General features: G+C 37.1%; 1 protein-coding gene across 5 annotated transcripts in view; it reads left to right on the top strand.

Moving 5' to 3' along the window:
* Nucleotides 1-19,207, top strand: part of LOC145998897 (bromodomain-containing protein 3-like) — a 165,140-nt gene that overhangs the window by 135,664 nt on the left and 10,269 nt on the right. For all 5 annotated transcript variants that reach the window (XM_083135628.1, XM_083135627.1, XM_083135631.1 and 2 more), the window contains 5 exons: nt 3,814-3,866; nt 8,149-8,332; nt 9,424-9,558; nt 11,852-12,304; nt 13,705-13,808. In XM_083135628.1, the coding sequence (XP_082991754.1) occupies nt 3,814-3,866; nt 8,149-8,332; nt 9,424-9,558; nt 11,852-12,304; nt 13,705-13,808 (929 nt within the window). The remainder of the gene's footprint in view (nt 1-3,813; nt 3,867-8,148; nt 8,333-9,423; nt 9,559-11,851; nt 12,305-13,704; nt 13,809-19,207) is intronic.

Below are 19,207 nucleotides of genomic sequence, written 5' to 3'. Positions count from 1 at the left end.
TCTGCTCCGTCAGGTCTTTCATCTCCACTGTGAAGTGAACGCGATGAGATTTTACTGCACTTGTTTCCTTCAGCAGCTCTAACTGGGATACTGGTGACCGTAGTATGATGTGGCAGGCAACAGTGTGTTTATAAAGGTTGCCCCTAAAGAATGTCACCTGCCGGAACTCGCTACGAACAATGGTTCGCTTGCTATGACAAAAGTCCGGTCTTTTTTTTTAACAGACCACATACTTTGCCGAAGTTCACACTTTGCAGTGTCTCCTCATTTATTTGGATTCTTTCAGTGTTCTCCAGAGTCTGGAACCACTCCCTTCCAGACATCCTATAGTGCAGTGAATTTTTACCACCCTTCTCTGTCAGTGTGGGCATTAAAGGCAATGAAACAGCGGCTGCTGCCAAAGTATGCTAATGCAGACAGCGAAGTACTTTCCACCTTGCATCGGCCAGGGACTATCAGAATGTGTTCAGTTCTTTCCTCCTTGAAATTTGGCTGGATGAGGTAACGGGAAACAAGCTCTACACTGTCATGGGTGCATGTTGTTCCTCACACCATCCCTCCTGCAGAGAAGGGATAATACCAAGTTGGCTTCTCATTGGATACAGCCATTTCACCCATAGTCATTTGCTGGAAGGGCTGGATCTTTCGATCTGCTGTGTATTTGTTATTTTAAATATTCGGCATATTCTTATGGAATGCACAGGTTTTAATGTCCTCAAACTTTTCATCTCCATCACCCAGAACAATTTATTTCCACAGTTTATCCCCATACATACAAGTATAACTGTAGAAATATTTATCAACTAGCAAGTCAGACCCAGTAATGTAGGGATAAAGAGACATCTTCATCAGGTTACAACCATTGAACCGCCGTCACCACTAGGCAGTGAACAGTGGAAGAAGAAGGTTGTGTTGCAGTTGACTCGTCCGCTATAACAATTGAAAATGAACGCTCCAATAGAAAATCCCACCAAATGTGAAGTGTGTGCAGTAATTCGATTTCTCTGTGCGAAAAAAACTTTCGGCAGCTGCGATTCATCATGAACTGTGTAATGTTTACGGACCAAACGTGATGAGTAAAGGTGTCGTACGTTTAAAGATGGATGAACTGACATGCATGATGTGGCAATAATTGGGTGCCCATCTGTAGTCAGCAATGAACTCATGCAGGATATTGACAAAACAGTCCGTGAAGTCTGTCAGTTCATGATATCTGAACTTCCTGTTCGCTTTCCCAAAATTTCTTGGACTGTTTTGTATGAGGTGGTGACAGAAAAGTTGGGATACCACAAGTTCTGTGCTCGTTCGGTTCCAAAACTCCTTTCTGAGGAGCACAAAAAACACCGAATGGGTTCTGCTTTGGACTTTCTCTTGCGTTATGCCGAGGAAGGAGAACAATTTCTTAACAGAATTGTGACCGGCAATGAGACCTGGGTGTTGTACATGAACTTTGAACCCAAACAGCAATCAATGGAGTGGGGGTCATATACACTCACCAAAGACACCCAAAAAAGCTCGGCAAACATTGTCTGCCAGAAAAGTTATGGCAACAGTCTTCTGGGATGCCAAAGGAGTACTGCTAGTGAAGTTCTTGGAGTGTGGTTCGACCATCAATTCAGAAGTCTACTGTGAAATGTTACGACAACTCAGATGAGCCATCCAGAACAAGTGTCGGGGCATGCTGACATCCGGTGTGGTGTTGGTTCACGATAATACTTGCCCGCACACCGCTGGATGCACAATAACTTTTGGAGCAGTTCCGTTAGGATGTTTTTGGTCATCCTCCCTATATCCTAGATTTGGCACCGAGCGACTACCACCTCTTCAGGCACACGAAACACTGGCTTGTGTCGCACTGCTTCAACAATGACAATGTGCTTATTTAAAGTACTATTTAAACTCCCATGTAGTATTTTAGTTTAGTTGTAAGTATAACAAATCTTCCAACTAGATGGAATCACAGTATTACTCTTCTCTATCAGTAATTTTCTACCATCAACATCAACAGCTAGAATAACAGCATAGCATACCTCATTATTGCTGTGATATGAAAAGAGCATAAGGCAACATGCAACTTACAAAATCAGTACATGAACATGAAATAATTTCCTATTTGAAAAATCAGTTAAGCCATAGACTTGATTTCCAAAAAAATCAGTTGTTATGGACAATGTAATAATTCACAGACACAAGGCAAATTGCAACTCTAATGTTTCTCGGTAACTGACTGGGTCATTTTATCTGAATAGTCTCAAACTGTTTAAAATGTACAATCTTTATATACGATAACGAACAAGGTTGAACACTAACAACTCAAAAATGTATCCACAAATGGCTTGAGGATGCTTATATGAAGTTGATAATAGGTAGAGCCACATTTTTATGGTGAATAAATGGTCAAGATTTCAGTACAAAAACTGTCCACAGTTTGGGATCAAAAGTGGTATATAAAATGGCATTTGGGTGTTAAAATGATGAATAAAATCCCATTTTTTTAAAAAAAAAAACTATACTTATTACAAAATGAACATCAAATAGCCCTTTTATGTAGTTATCAGAGTCCATTTTTCCTTCTCAAATATTTACAGTGGAATTAATCAATTTTCTGTGATTTGTATAACTCGTGACAAAATATGGTAGGAAAATGCACTTTACACCTTTCAAAAACAAAAAAAATTAATACTACAGGGTGTTATTTCACATTTCGTGTTTTCGTCAAAAATGAAATATGCATGCCTCTAATGATAGTTTTTTTTATTATTTTTTGTGATAAAATTATTATAGAGGTACGAATTATCCCCATTCAATAATAATCTGACAAAATATGAATGTTAGTTATAGAGTATTTACTTCTGAACTAATGCCATTTACCAAGTAGATTTGTTGTGAAAGTAGCCCGCCCATCCCTTCTGCAGCCATCAAAGGATCATTATAAACTATCAGTCACAGATAATACACATAAGGAAAATACAATGGATATATATTTATAGAAACAAGAAAATGAAAGAAATCTTTATGATCATGAAGGCAAAATATAGTTTCTTCTAATAGCATTGTTCAAAGCAATCAGTTGTCAGTGGTGCCACGCAAACAACTGATATGCCCATATGAGTTTTATGCATACATTTTATGCTTTCTGGTAAGATATCAGTGTAGGTAGGTGTGATGTTTTATCATTGAACATATTTTTGGGAAATCACTTAAGTATCTTTTTATGTCATGTACTGAATAGAGCATGCTCGTATCTTTTGATGTCTTGGAATGAATAAAAATACAGCACAAAATCATACAACAAAATTCTAAAGTTTTGCAAGTTTTTCATCTGCGTTGTCTCCAACCTTGTGGCAGAGTAGTTAACGCAACATGCTGTAAAACAAGGGGTCCCGAGTTTGAATCATGCGCCTGGGCATTGATTTTCTTTGTAAGTGTCTTCATCTTAAAGTGGCACAAAAGCAATGCTAAATAACAAAAATTCAATCACCTGCATTGTCGAGGAAGAAATGCAAGAAGAGTAGAGCAAGGCAAAGATGTTTAAATTCCAGCTTCTTTAAACTATTTTGCTGTATTTTACTTTTCTTCCATCCCTTCCTTGGCAACGTTGGTGAGAAACTCATGAAAAGTCAGAATTTTCGTGCTCTGTTTTGTGCTGTCTTATTCCCAGACATCAGCAGGTAAGAGTGTGAAGAATTAAAATGTAAATTGAACTTGAGTGTAACTATTGAAAAATGTACTGGTGATCGTAGTATCTTTTCTCATGAGTTACGCTTCTTTTATACCTTTGGAAACACTACAGAGCTGTGATTTTCCTTACAGGAAAGCCTGGGAGGTCGCCTAAAAAGAAACTAAAGAAGGAGCACAAGGCTGCTGTAAGTTCTGCTTCTTTCACTTGTAGCAATACTTTGTAGTGGCAATTCAGGTTTCTGGGAATGAGTAGTGTGGCTTTTGTACTGAAAACAGAACTTGGTGCTTTATGTAAGTGGTATTCATAAAATGGCCAACTCAACCAATTCACATGTCTTTGACAACCTTGAAAGTGATTTGCTTTTACAGGAAGATATTCTGCAGAGTGTTGTGTTTATTAAGAACATATAGTAGTGACCCAATAGGGATGATACATACCATACTCATTTTTCAAATTTCTGAAGTTCGTTCACAGTGTCCGAGTAATTGAAGATCATGTGTGAATGTCTGTAGTGGAAAATATGTCAAGTGATATTATATTTACTACGACAGGATTTTAATAATTAGATCCATTCTGTCATCCAAAAATTTTCCAAAACATAAAAAATTTAGTCATGCTTTGTTGGCTATGTGTCAAAAGGGAAATTAAAATAGTTTTTATGTATGCATTAGATATACGAGGAGCATACTGAAAGTAATGAGCAACAATTTTTCATAAACCAAGTTTTTTTATTAAAGAAAAACATACTACATCATAATCTACACACTTTACTTTCCAACAAAGTCTCCATTTCTTTGGATGCATTTTCCCCACGTTTCTGGAAGCTTGAAAATACCCTTATGGTAGAACTCCATTCCAGCTGCTCGCAAGACACTGACACATGGCTTTCTGTATTCCTTCATCTGGTAGCATTGGCCTTGTAACTATTCCTTCACAAAACCGAACAGATGATAGTCGGAAGGTGCAATGTCGGGACTCTAGGAAGAGTGAGGCAGAAGTTCCCACCCCATTTTCACCCTTGGTGAACTGAGCAATGTGCAGGTGTGCATCATCATGTTGAAGGATGAATTTCCTTCCATTGCGTTTATCCCGCAATGCACGAGGGAGCTTGTGAAGTGTTTGGATGTAAAAACGAGCATTTATGGTTACCGCAGATGCAAGAAATTCAACCAGAATGCATCCCTCTGCATCCCAGAAGATGATGCCCATAACTTTGCCGGCAACGAGGGACGCTGCCATTTCATGCTCTGCTGCTTTGTTTCTGGTTCATAATTATGGATCCAGCTTTCATCGCCCATCACAATACTTAATAAAAATCACCACCTTCATTGCGATATCTCTGAAGAAGTTCTTGAGCATTGTTTTTTCGCTGCACTTTGTGATCTGTCATCAATAAACTTGGGACCCAGCAAAAAACAAATTTAAATTTTCTGCACTGCACTGTGTCCTATCTCAAGTATTGCTGCATTTGTATCCACAGTGACCCATCTGTCTTCTTTAATGATGTTGTCAACTCTTTCCATGGAGGCAGTTCGTGGGCAACTGCTCCGAGGCTGATCTTAGATGGTCGTGTTTCCATCTTTAAAATGTTTTACCCATCTTCTAACACTGCTAGCACCCATGCATACATCTTTATACACACACTGAAGTCTATTCTGAATTTCAGCAGCAGGAATTCCCTCTTTATCAAGGAATTCAATCGCAGCCCTTTGTCTAAATGAAACATCACTGTCAGCATTTTGAAACAACTGTCTGTGATCAAAGCTAATGATGTCACTCTACCTTGACGCGTCCAGTAAAGTTTGTATTTGCGATGATTTACGTTGTTTGCGTGTAGTGATGGATTCTGATTTTTTTTAAATTGTTGCTCATTACTTTCAGTATGATCCTCGTATATACCATACCCACAGAAATTATTTGTCACAGTGGTTCATTATCACATTATTTGTTGGCTCAATGGTATTAAGTGGTGTTTCCAGGTTGAATTAATATTTAACCCAGAATTTTTCTTTGTAAATGCAGGATATTTAAGTTTTCATGTATTAGAAAGGAATACTTTCTTCTCTTTGAAAGAGATGGAAGGGAAGCAACATTTAAATGATTATAACATTTACAGCATTTCACAGTTTTCTCTGATGTTTGCATGTTGTTTATAAAATCTGCCGGTTCACATCTACCCTCTGTCCCAAAATTGCACTAATTGAATATAACTAGTGTGAAATGATTGCAACATGCCAGCCAATTGTTAAATGTTGAACTTGGGGAACTTGCCAGTGAAGTTCCTGGGTTTGAATCCAAACTTGGCCATGGGTTTTATCATCAAATTCATCTAATCATTCACTCATCCTCATCGTCACGATTAGCGAAAAATGGCAAAAAACAATGCTAAAAGAAAAATACAGATATAACAAATGGTACAATTGTGGTGTTTATCGTAATACGTCATTCCCTTTTTTCTTCTGCTGATCATTGGGAGAGGGAAACTGCATGTGAATAGGTTACAAAATTTTTACAAGGAGCTGCAGTTAGTGTATTTATTTTCTTCCCTTCCTTTGCAAATAAAGTGAACACTGAAAAACTTCCACATTTGCTTAATAAAGCAATATCTCAGAAGGTGGTAAGAACAAGCTTAGAAAACAGAGAGTATCCTAAAAGGAAATGCAGGATGAATATTTTTCAAATGATTGTTTTAAAATCCACTTTATTCACATGAGCTATTCAGGATATATGCACTGTTTTTAGTAGGATCTGAACCATTGAGATGTGGCTCCCAGCTCAGATCTGGAATTGCTTCAAACAGGATTATAGTATTTACAATAGATTCTCAAAAAACTCAACATTATATTGTTATAAGTAATTCAGACAGTTCCAATGTAGCTTGGTTAACACACACACTCATCTTTGGTGTGAGAGATCCTAAGTTCAATCCCTATTGGGACCTCCAAAATTTTAATGTTGAACCAGAACTTTGAGAACAACTGATGAGTTAGTTGCAAGGAATAGTAACATACTTCATTCTCAAAAGCTAGAAAACAGCCGCAGTAAGACACAATGTAGTTCCACTTGGCAGGCCTTGGCCCAACCCCCTATAAGTTATTGCACAACCAAAGTTTAGTTTTTTAGTAATGCTTAAACTGTCAAGATACTGTTCCAATATGGGCCTTTAAAAAAATGAAAAAAATAGATACTACAGAAGGAGCAGCTCACATTTGGATTTGTAAAAAATTAAAACAAAATTTACAGAGGTTGGCAAAATTTCTTTTATGTCAACTTTATGCTCAAATATACTAACCAGAGCTGAAAATACAGTTTACTGTAGGATTTGAACTACTGCATTCTGCTTCCACTGGGAATTTAATGCATCACCCTTTGATTACAAGGCAACATTTTTAGCCACTGCAATATAAGGAGGCCCATCCCCAACAAAATTTCCACATAGTGTTTTCTAGTCGGAACCAGAAATAATAATAAAAGAAACACAATACAAGTAAATGAATGATAAAACAGAGAGATAGTCAAAAGTCATTATATATTTAAAAAAATGATTGGAATCACGTAAAACAGGCTTAAGATATTATTATTTTTTTTAAAATGTGGCTATCATCAGTGTCCCTATAGAGCTCAAAGCAATAAGTTGCAGATTCTGTGGATTGATGCACGTGGAATTTCAACTCATTAGATGTCCTACGAGTTGATAATTGTGGATTCTGTTCAAATGCTTCTCAAACCAATTCAATTATTTCCTCAGATTTTCTTGGGCATCCTGTTCTGCTGTAGCACAGAGGTCCAATTTTCTGAAATTTAATTAACAACTTGAAAGTAGCTTTGTCTGTTGGACCTTTCTTAACTTTTCTCACAAAATTGTCTAAATGTCTCACATTTCAAGCCTTTTATCTTGCATGTTACTGCAAACACTTGTTCTTCCATGTTCATCATCAGCGATGCATCTAAAATAAAAAATGTGACAATTACACAAATCAATTAACATTTTGTAAATACACATATTTGCACCAAAGATGCACTGTTACAGGAATGAATGTAAGTTATAGAAAATTAAACACTGTAAAAGTAAGCATCAGAATACTTGACTACTCTTTTGAATGATATATTTTTATTGTATTGTATTGGTTGGTGGTTTCTGTAAGATACAGATATAATGCTAAGTAATACTTGGAGGAACAATTACATACAATGCAAACTTGTTTGTACTCAGAAATAAATAAACTATTGCAGAAAATATGTGAAAGGTAAGAATTTATTAATTTTCAAACCTGTTTTATTGAGTTTTGCCATGTGATAATTGACTAAGGATGACCAAAGGAAAACAGAAACAGCAGCACCACATGCTTAGCAATTGGTATAACATTCATTGTTATTAATCAGTTGCTATTGATGTTTTAACATTGACTTTTATTTTGTTCCTTGCGAATCACAGTTTATTTAGACCTTGACATTTCATGTTGCAGAAGAGAGTATTGCCACCACAAAGAGGCCCAGTTCCAACATTGACAATGACAACTGCTGGTCAGATAGTTCCAAAGTCACAGCCAAAAGTCAAGCCCCAGCCACAGGTTCCTGCAGCTCCAGAAGCAAAAAAGGTCATAACATCTGATGCAAATACCATACGTATCCAGCAACCTGCAGAACAAGGTGAATACATCTATTGTGATCTATTGATAGTTTTCTCTTTCAATTTTAATTTAACAAAGTTGTGAAATGGTTGTGGAAGTCTATGTCAATATGGACCAATATGTAGTTTGTGTAGATACTGATAACAACATTCTACTGATCCAATATAAAATTGCAAATGTTTTTACCAGACGACTGCAGTAGGTTTTGCTTTGAAAGAGAAATGTCTTGTGTAAATATTTACTTTTCAAAGGTAGAGACACAGTGGCAGAATTTTGCACTAAATTGCAGTATGTTTATAGACTTAATGAATCAGTAATTTAGTAATCAACATGTGTATCTACAAATTATATATACACACAGAAGCCACATACAAAATTAAGTTAATACTTCGCTAGTTATTGTAGTTCAGCTTTAATACTGAAAAGAATTAATAGACAACATGTGTGTTTTCTGTGTAGTTTCACTGTTTTTTAAGAGTAGATAAGCTGAAAATATGAAATCAGATAAAATAAATTTCCTGTGACTAGTTGCAGTGCACTTATGTCTGTACATTAATAATATCACATGTAATTCATATTTTTAAAAGAAAGTATCTGCTAATTCTAATTTGATGACCAGATAGAAATTAAGAATAAACTAAAACCAAGTGTTGCAAGTTGAAAAGTATGGAGGGTGTTGATTAATTGGCTGTTAAATAAAGGTACATCAAATATTTTTACCAATGTGATATTACTTTAGGTTTTCATAATTCTCCTATTTCTTATTTCCTTACGAATATTATTATTTAAAATCATAGCCCTCTTGTATATTGTTTTTCAATATAAATTTCTGAATAGGTAATTTATTTTCCTATTATGAAACCCTAAGAATAAAGCATATACATTTAGTTTCTGTTGTGTCATTTTATATCAGGTTTAGTATCACTAAGTATCTCATATCTGTACATTGCTATCGGAAAGTATTCACAATAACAACTTACTGAAAAGAGTTGTGTGAAATTGCAGCTAGAGCACAGTTATGCCTAATGCCATATAATTCAATTTTATTCACAATTTATTTGTTAAAACGTAGCAGTAAGGGCAGCAAACTCAATCTGTTACTTTTTTCAGCTGCAATGAAGACCCCTCCAGTTGCCAGCCATGCCCTTCCTCCTCAGCCTGCAAGACCTTCGGCCACAGCAACAGCAGCACCCGTTAAAAAGCCTCCAGTCGTCCCAGTTTCAAAAACAGTAATCAGTGAAAATGGTAAGTTTTTGGCCAAAGTTTTCTAAAATGCAGTTTTGCATATGTTAATATGTCTTGCTGCAGGTGTCTTATTTCTTATATCTTCCTCCCCAGGATGCATTTGTGATGTTGCAATGGTAGGAGTACTCAGTAATCGTGTTGTCATTTTAAGTTAGAATGTTGCTTTTATTATATGATATTGTAATATTACATACTCATGAACAAGTAAAAGTTTAAGTTCATTGATAATTTGATTTTACAAACGACTGTCAAGTAGCAAAAATGTATAATTTGTAAAATAGTATATGCACGTATCAGGATCATTTTTTTAGAAAAGTAATTACATGCTCATAACTGTTTACTTATATAATTGTGGAGTTCAAGGTTACCTTATTCCTTTGTAGTAGTCTCCAGCCGAGTATAGCACATGTTTACAAATTTCTGGCAATTTTTTCATTCCGGTGGAAAAATTGTTTTTCCGTATATCCCTGACCTGCATTATATTATTGATGGTCTTGAAGCGACATCCTCGCTGAGGATTTTGTAGCTTCCAAAACAAGTCATAGTCACAAGAACTCATGTCCAGACTATAGTATAGCGGCCTTAGTGTTTCAAGACATTTCCATGGCACCCAAGTCAGATGTAGGTCTACCTAACACTTGCAACGCTCAGTTAGTGATGTTAGTTTGCTTGCCTGAAGTTAACTAAACACATATTTTAAATTCGTAAATATTTTGTGTGCAAAAAGTACTAAATGAGCACACATTTGGAACAATATCATTCAGGGTGGCTACTCACTGGGAATTTGGCGTGAATTATTGGCTACAGGAATTATGCTTGAATTTTTCTCCATAGACGTGAAAAATTGCAACTTTTATTAATCCAAATCCCATTGAGTTTATACATATTTATAAATGCCCTGAGGCGAGTTTTTCACAGTTTAGTTTATATTTTAATCGAGGAAGGAAAATAATACTGTGTGAAAAATAAAACAGAAATCTCTCGATCTGTTTACTTTGTTAGTGTCCTTTGTAGAGCAATCTGACAGACCGAAGATTATTGCAAGATAAGATATCTTGAACATGATTGGGCAGATTTGAGTTTGAAATTCTTACACAATTAACAATTTCTCGCAGATTAGAATATATACTGTAACATTTGTGACTTGTGTTTGTAGATGTATTTCGAGTCTGAGTATGTGAAATGGCAAATGTAATCTACGGATCTCAAATTAAATGTTTTAAATATACCATTTAATTAAATTAAATTAGAATTTTTGGTTACATTGGAATCACACAGACCCTTTATATTGTTACTATATTTGTGTGTGCTTATGTGTGGATGTTGAGAGGCAGCAATACGTAAGGTGAAATAGAGAAAACATGTGCTTGTAGCCTTGAATTTTTGGAAAATTCACCTTGAAACCGGGAATTATACTTGAATTTTATCATGGTCCTTGAGTAGCCATCCTGTCATTTCACTGAAAATATTGGAACATTTCACGGTACCTCTGTAATCCAGCCATTGCACCCCAGGGTGTCACGGTGCACACTTTGGGAATCACTGGTATAGGGGGTTGCTTTAGCACTCTCCAATCCCACCGCTCAAAAAGTTACCCCACAGAATTTGCAACATGGCACCTTGAGTTGTGGTGGAGCGCAATCAGATGTCTCAGTAGAAGCATTGGTAGTTTCCAATGAATAGCTGCATGAAGGCAATTCTCCAGAAAGCTACTGTAATGGTAACTCTCTTCGGTAGTGTGTAACGAAGGAAAACTACTTCGTAATCATAGGTAACAAGGAGCATCACTTTAATGTTGCTGAGTGCTTGTTGGAACTTTTGCAGTCTTGGCGAATCAGTATGCTGGACCACTTAACCATTGTTGGATATTGAAGTGCCTCATCACCACAAGCTTGCACAAGTTCTCTGTGACACTTATTTTTTGCATATGCAACTTGAATTTTGATTAATGCAATTTGTTCTTTTTGTGAGAATATTGTTTTAGAGCACACAACTCGAGTAAGCATACATATGTAAGTACAGTGAAACCATGATTTTTACGTACTCATATTTTACATTTTCCCGCATTATACATTCATCTTGATGGTCCCAATATAGCAAAATGATATAAAATTTTCCTCGATTTTACATTTCCCCGCAATTTTTTTTTTTAACTTGGTGCCTTGAAGAATGTAAAATCAAGATTCCACTGTATTTCTAATTGGAATTAATCTCAAGAGTAAACACGGTGTGAATGCATAAGTGCTTTTTACCTATATTAATTAATTGCTAATGATATATCTTATTATTGTAGAGGCTGCAACAAATGTAATTGTAAAAAAGGAGCCTGTGTCGCAAGTGGCAGCACCAGCGCCAACGGTGATTGCCAGTGCAGACATCAAGACTCCAGTTAGCTCAGCTGTTCCAGCACCATCACCACCAGCATCACAACCTCCAGCAATAGCAACAACAATACCTGCAGCCATACCAACAAGTGTTGTCACGGTGCAGGCACCTAATCCGCCTTCCTTGCCTCAGCAACCGCATTCCGTTCCACCTGTAGTTCCTCCTGCGAAACCTGAGCCAGCCCAGGCATCTCCGAAATCTCAGCAGACTTCTTCTGTCATCACCTCAACCAATGGCGTGCCTCCTCCTGGCCCTAGTCCTGCTCCTCCTGCAACTGTACCAGTTGCGCCACAAACTAAGAAGGAAGAGAAGCCAAGCTTGCCACCTGTTACGACTCCTGTCGCTAAAGTAGTGAATGAAGGTGAGTTCAACATCAAAATGTTAATTGTGAATGAAAATTGGTGAACTGTAGCTCGGATATCAGTACAACCTCAGCCAGTGATTGCAAGTTTAACCTCTTCTGGAACTAAGCAATAAGCACCATAACTAGAGCTACATATTTATGGTAAATAAAAGATAAACATTTCGGTACAAAAAATTTGGGGGATTTCAGGATTGAAATCTATATATAAAATGGCATTTTGGTGTTAAAATGGTGAATATAACCCTAAATTTGATTTAAAAACTACACTTATTTCACAAAATAAACATTTATCTTCTAATAGCACATTTATGGTTATCCGAGAATTAAGTTTATTCTTGTCTAAGGTAGTCCATTTTTGCTTCTCAAATATTTACAGCAGAATTAATCAATTTTCTGTGATTTGCATAATTCACAGGATAATTCAGAAAGTGTCACGTCGGTAAATAAACTCTACAGTAGTGTTTGTTTATTTTGCATTTAGCACTTAATTTCTCATAATTTCATGACAAATCATGGTAGACAAAATGAACCTCACACCTTTTTGAAAAAATTAACAACGAATTACTGTTTGGTAATTTGCATTTTGTGTTTCCGTCAAAACAAACTATACATGCCTCTAACAATAATTGTTAATTCCCAGTTGGTGTATCTTGCTGTTCACAAAACTCATGCATTCAATATTGGCAAGTTAATATGTGTTGGCATTTGTTTCCTTTTTGAAATAGAACATTAGTTACCTTAGTGGAGAAGTATTTTGAGTGATAGTATTTTTCTTATTGCATGTTGCTTTTCTCCCTCTTCAGGTTAATCACAACATTGAGGATGAATGATGATACTGATGACAGGCCACTCACAAAGAACACTCAATCAGACTTGAACATGGAACCTTCGATGGTGAAGTCTATTATTCTACATACTTGCCAAATGGTGTGTGGGTTCTGGATTCAATATCAGCCAAAACATTCTTCATTATGTCTGTTCTTTCATTTATTTATTGATTATTCATCCCCTTCATTGTGATTGGCCTAAAACGATAGGAAACTAACATTAAATAACAAATACAGTGAAACCTCGATTTTACATTTTTCTGCATTATACATTTAATCTTGACGGTCCCCACGTAGCAAAGTGTTAAGAAATTTTCCTCTATTTTTTTTTTCACATTTTAAGTTTTTTTCAGCTTGGTCCTATGAAAAACGTAAAATTAAGGTTCCACTGTATTTAGTTAGAATTTGATCCTTCTCGTATTTTCATTCTGAGATGATTCTTGTAAGTTTATGGACATCTGCATGAAAGATGCAAATTTTTCTCTCTTGTTGTGCTTAGCCCCTTGTTAATGTATAATATTATATAGCTATTGATGATTGTAATTGCATGTAACTCTTATGTACTTTCAGGCATTGTTAACAACTCCACAACCCCTGTCGACAAGAAACAACCACAGACGCCAGAGGTTAACAAACCAGCAGTTGCTAACTTTGCTTCTGCTTTTAAAAACAAGGTAGTGTTTTTCATTCATTTCATGCATGCATCTGTAACAATTCCTGTTTATTTATCATTAGTAAAAAAAAAGTTAAAGTGCTCCCCTGTGCTTTGCACGACGCCATGAAGGCGTATAGGGGGTGTGGAGTTAGGGCCCCACACTTTCTTGATCATGGCCAAAGGTGGGGTGATGTGATCAGCAACATGCCCCTGGCCACCTTTACCCCCCGAGTTTCCTCCAGGTACCCACGTTATACAATGTTGGGTGGGTGCCGGAGCCACGTGAACAGGTGGAAAAAATACAGGTTCTACCTGGCCGGGGATCGGTCCCGGGTCTCTCGCATGGTAGCAGGGTTGGCTTTTTGGCCAGGTTTTTTTGAAAATCAACCCGGGTGTTTTTGTTTTTTTCCAGATAAAACCCAGACAAAACTTTTTTTTTCCAGGTTATGTTTATAAATGTTGTAATGAAATGCACTACATTACAACATATACATTTCGTTACATCAGTAAGTGAAGCCTCTCACATAAATAGACATGGTTCTTGCTTTCACCATGAGAGGGCAGGTGCTGCTGATACTGTTTGATACCTGCTGCCCTCTTGCGGCAAATTTTGGTATTTCAATTGTTAGCTTCTGCAGCAAGAAAATTCGGTATTCACTTGGCATCAGACGCAGTTACAATTAACATCGCAATTCACGATCGTACAGGCCGATGTGGCATACATGACCAAGACCGTTAAGCACGAGGCATTTCCATGTCCTAGATATGCTATAGGGTCCCATATGCATTTCGTAGGCAGGCATGTGCTTTCTTAAAAACTTCGTACAACATACATTGGTACAACATACATTGGATTATGGTAACTTGTATCCTAGTTGGATTATGTGTATCAAAGTGAAATACTTCAAGTATGTACGCTTGTGATTTGAACTTCAAATCAGTGATTAGTGAAGAGCTTTAATGATTGGTTCACGCATGAACTCTGTCTTTTCTGACGAACATTATTTTTGTACGATCAACAAGAACATTAATTATTAACTATCGAAAAATGCGATAAAAAATTGACGTTCCTACAAATCGAACTTTTTCATAACTGCCAAGTCAAAAATAATGTTCAAAATTTGTCCTTCTGTCAACCTTAAAAATTGTGCATGCCACTACTGTACGGACGCGATAAGAAGCGGCGTGCAATCAGAACGGCAGAACGTGACCAAATTCTGTCTCCTCGTTGGCTGCCATGTGGCTGGGGGATTTCTACGTTGCCACGTTCGCACAAACACACGGACATTCTAGTCAGCTGTTGGCAAGCTCGGGCATTCTGGCCAGCATGAAACATTTTATCTTCCTGCTCTACACAGCAACCAAAAACCTTCACTGAAAGAACCTTTGTTGTGTTTTTATTAAGGTACATTGAAAGCATCAGCTACCGGCATCTTTTTATTTATGTTGTATCGTATCACAATTATCAACAAAAGAAAATGCGTCTTGTGTTATGAACAACACTGTGGCAAATCGTTCTCGTTTGATTTCATGCCGCCTCTCTTTGCGTTCTTTGTCACGCCGCGATTGTTGAAGCTTCAGAACGTACAAATGAAATGTATTTCTTGAAAATTAGGGCAAATTACGTATAAACAAATTACGTACAACTTCGTTTCGTTAACACGTTTTTAAATTATATTTTGAGGAACCTACAAAAATTCACCTCCAAAACAGAATTTTACAGAACTGAGTATTACGGAGAAGAATTTATCAAGAACAAATCAATTGTGTGTGAATTGATTGATTGAGTTGGTGTTTTAAAGTCCACTTTATGCACACTACGGCTAATCTGAAATGGACCTACAGTTGGAAGTGGGATCCGAACCACTATGTGCCTCGACAGGGTATCAAACCCAGGACTACTTGATTACAAGGCGACAACACTTACCCTACCACTGTGCCATCGGGGAGGCACATGTGGGTGTGTGAAGTGAGATAATTTGGGAGCTATATGAGAATACAGGCTCTGGCAATACAGAGTTCAATAAATTACAACGAAACGCTTGGCAATTGCTCGATTTCCTTAACATTAATGATACATTTGGTACATGTGTTATTAATGCTTTGTATGTAAAAACATAAAAAATGAATGAAAGAACAGAAATAGTAGTTAAAGAATCAGTTGTTTTTGCTTACTGGCTACCATTGCAGTGGCGCTATCCCAAGATCATCTTCATTGTTGGTTAGTAAAGGAACATCTTCATCTGAGCTACTACTGTCAATGCTGTCTTCCCGCCCAAGTCAAATTACAAAATCCTCCATTTGCTGCTCTTCAACTCCCTCCTTTTCCCATGCTTCGGAAATAATCTTCCTTGTGTGTTCTGTAGCCGAACGCCACCTATCTGCTGTCACATCCCCGATAGCTTGTTCTGTCAATTGCAAAATTTTAGACGGTGTAAAAGGTGGCGAAGTGTTCCTCTGTGCTACCAGCCCTTTGACCTGTGCCCAAATAAGTTCGATTGCATTGTACATACAATGATAAGGTGGGAGACGGACCACCGTATGTCCCGCTTCTTCTGCAAGCTTGTCTATTCGATATATGGGGAACTGGGGTTTGTGTAACATAAGGAGCTGCAGTAGTTCAGCCTTCCTCATGTTTCTGTGGGCTCGCGAGAATCCTGAAGTAGGTCAATCCGGCAACAGAGCGTAGCTACCAGAGTGGGTGGTCCCACGCCGCTTGCTAGCGCGTCCCGACAATAGCTTGAACTTATTGGATAATTGCGACGTTTAATTGCTCATTGTTACAGTTTAGTAGAGACATACCAATCGCCAATCAAAATTGATCTTCGAGGAAAGATTGTTTAGAGAAAACGCAATCAAAAGTTACTAAAAAATTAAAGAGAGCAATATACTCTACTACTTACACAGCAAGAATATATCTAACCTTTTGTCCTTAAATAATTTATGCTTCACATTCCATACATCCTGGTAGCATTAAAAATAACTTCTTGTTAACGTAGAATTAAGGTTAAGAAACATAAATTCTAAAAACCGAGTCTTTAGGTAGGATAATGTTGAAATCTAGTCAGATTATTTTGTAGAAATGAAAAGTCAAAAAACCCAAAGGCATTTTACTTATGTGTACACCCAAATAAATTTATCTAAACGTGGATAGTTGTAAATGAATTTGTATTCACGCACGGGAGAATGTAATATGAATCTATGAATCAGTTATTTGTAAAAAGGTTGATTCGATTGTTTGTATGTTCGTTGAATGTATGTGCTACATGACGCGTGGTACCACTCCCAGCCAACAGAATGATCTCAATCCATTCTTCCTTCGTTAGTGGCATCTCTCTTTCATTGGTTCACCTGCCTGAAAAGGAAAAATAAACATTAATCACCGTTTTCAACATCTGTGTGGAGACTTATGTCTCACCCTGTATAGCCTTTGCATCCCTTATAATACACAAAAGTGTAATTAGCATGTAAGAGTGTTGAATTGATTTTCATGTTTTTTTAAGTAATGAGTGAACGGAACTAAACAAGAATTAGTTTTAATTCTTGCTTGAACTGTGTTTACCTTTTTGCTGGCTTCCTCAAATAGTAGGGTTTTTTTGTTTTTTTTTAAGTGGAAGTTGCAATTCAAAGCTTTGTTTCCTCCCCTTTTTTTATTTTATTTTGTCTTTGACATATTGCTCAGTAATTGCGAGTTGAATGTGTTTAATGGACAGAACCTATAATTTGCGGCACCTGGTTGATTTTCAAGTCGTCTAACATCCTTTAGTCTTAACACGTTACTTCCACTTACCATCCTCTGGGCTAAAGATTTGGAAATCTTTCCCGGTGTCACAATATATATATATTTTAAAAATGAAATACATTTTTTCTTGACGGTAATATATTGGAACATTCAATTTGTATTGTTTTAGTTCACTGAATCAAAAACTATTTAATATTTTCTGTTAACATAGTTAAGAATTGACGATCAAGGTCTCGCACCTTGAAATGATTAAACTAAAAACATACATAAGCCGTACCGCAACAGACCATTGAGGATCCAGGCCTACCTACAGACTGCCGGCCGCACTCCCACCTAATCCTACTCTAAAGGTGGGAGATCATACAACCAGTTATGGGGTGATGTGTGATCGGCACGACGAACCCCCACTCGTCGTAGGTTTTTATGATGGGGTTACGCTACTCATTTGTATCTCCCCAATTTAATCATGATGGTGAGTGTTCACCAGTCTCATTCACAGGCCAAAATCTCAGAGTGTTCACCAGTCTCATTCACAGGCCAAAATCTCAGGAGACTCGAACCTGCACACGTCCCATAGCCAGAGCCCAAAGCATTACCGCATAGCCACAGTGCGGGACAAATGATTAAATTATCTAAAATACTATGTTCTTCAAAATTTGACCAATAGTTTGATTCTACTCTTGCTGGATGGCGTAACAGTTAATAGATCTATAATCAGTTCCCAGTGTTGCGCATTTGCAATACTATAATACTTGATAGCTGTGGTGGTTTAGTCAATCTCCATGGCGGAGTGGTTAGTACTGCATGCTGCAATGCCGTGGATCCCAGGTTCGAATCCTGGTTCGGACGTGGATGTTTGAGTTTGTCCCAATTATAATACAGAGAAAATTGAGAAAATATAGAGAACAAGGGGGATACTACTGCTTGGGGGTATTACTTTTATTGCAAATGTAAAAAAAAGTAGACAGGCTGGCTGACTGCCATGCAGAAGACCCGGGTTCGAATCTTGGGGTGGGTGATCTAAGGTTGGAATTTTTCCGATCTTGTTTGTCCCTGCATAAAGCAGCACTGGAACTCGCCATATCACCTTCAAAATGGCCGAGATCAAGAATATGTTGGGCCCTACCTCCACATCCCCTGAATGTGCCTTCATGGCACGGTGCTACATGCACGGGGAACTTTACGTTAACCTACTATACAACATATGGTAGCTGCACACACTTTTTTAAATCTGCTTCAATCCAGTTTGTTTTCCCATTATTATTGTGGGTGTTTTAAGTTTAAATATCTCCTCCGTGTATTAATCATGCCAAAATTGTAAGGCTGACATATTTGTCTTGACTGATTTCATCCAAATGGAATACCGTTTCCATCCTCCAAATATATGGTTGCTATGAAACTAACAGTTCCCATGGACAAAACATTAGTGGCCCCATTTGGATCCCAACATACTTATGCACTATATTGTTAAAAAAAATTGAAGTCTCTTTTCTTAATGTCCAAAAATGTAGTTTAGGCAGATATTTGAAACTGGTATTAGAATTTGGAGCTACCTCAGAATATGAAAAATCAATTTTTCATCCACCATCTTGAAATGCTTTCAACAAATGCAAATGCAAAATAAAATCATTCCCTGGGTGTACCTATTTGCGACATGAATTTGAGCTTAAAAACTC

Source organism: Lepisma saccharinum, chromosome 14 (assembly GCF_977018435.1).
Source record: "Lepisma saccharinum chromosome 14, izLepSacc3.1, whole genome shotgun sequence".
NCBI lineage: Eukaryota > Metazoa > Arthropoda > Insecta > Zygentoma > Lepismatidae > Lepisma > Lepisma saccharinum.
This window is presented reverse-complemented; position numbering and strand designations above follow the sequence as displayed.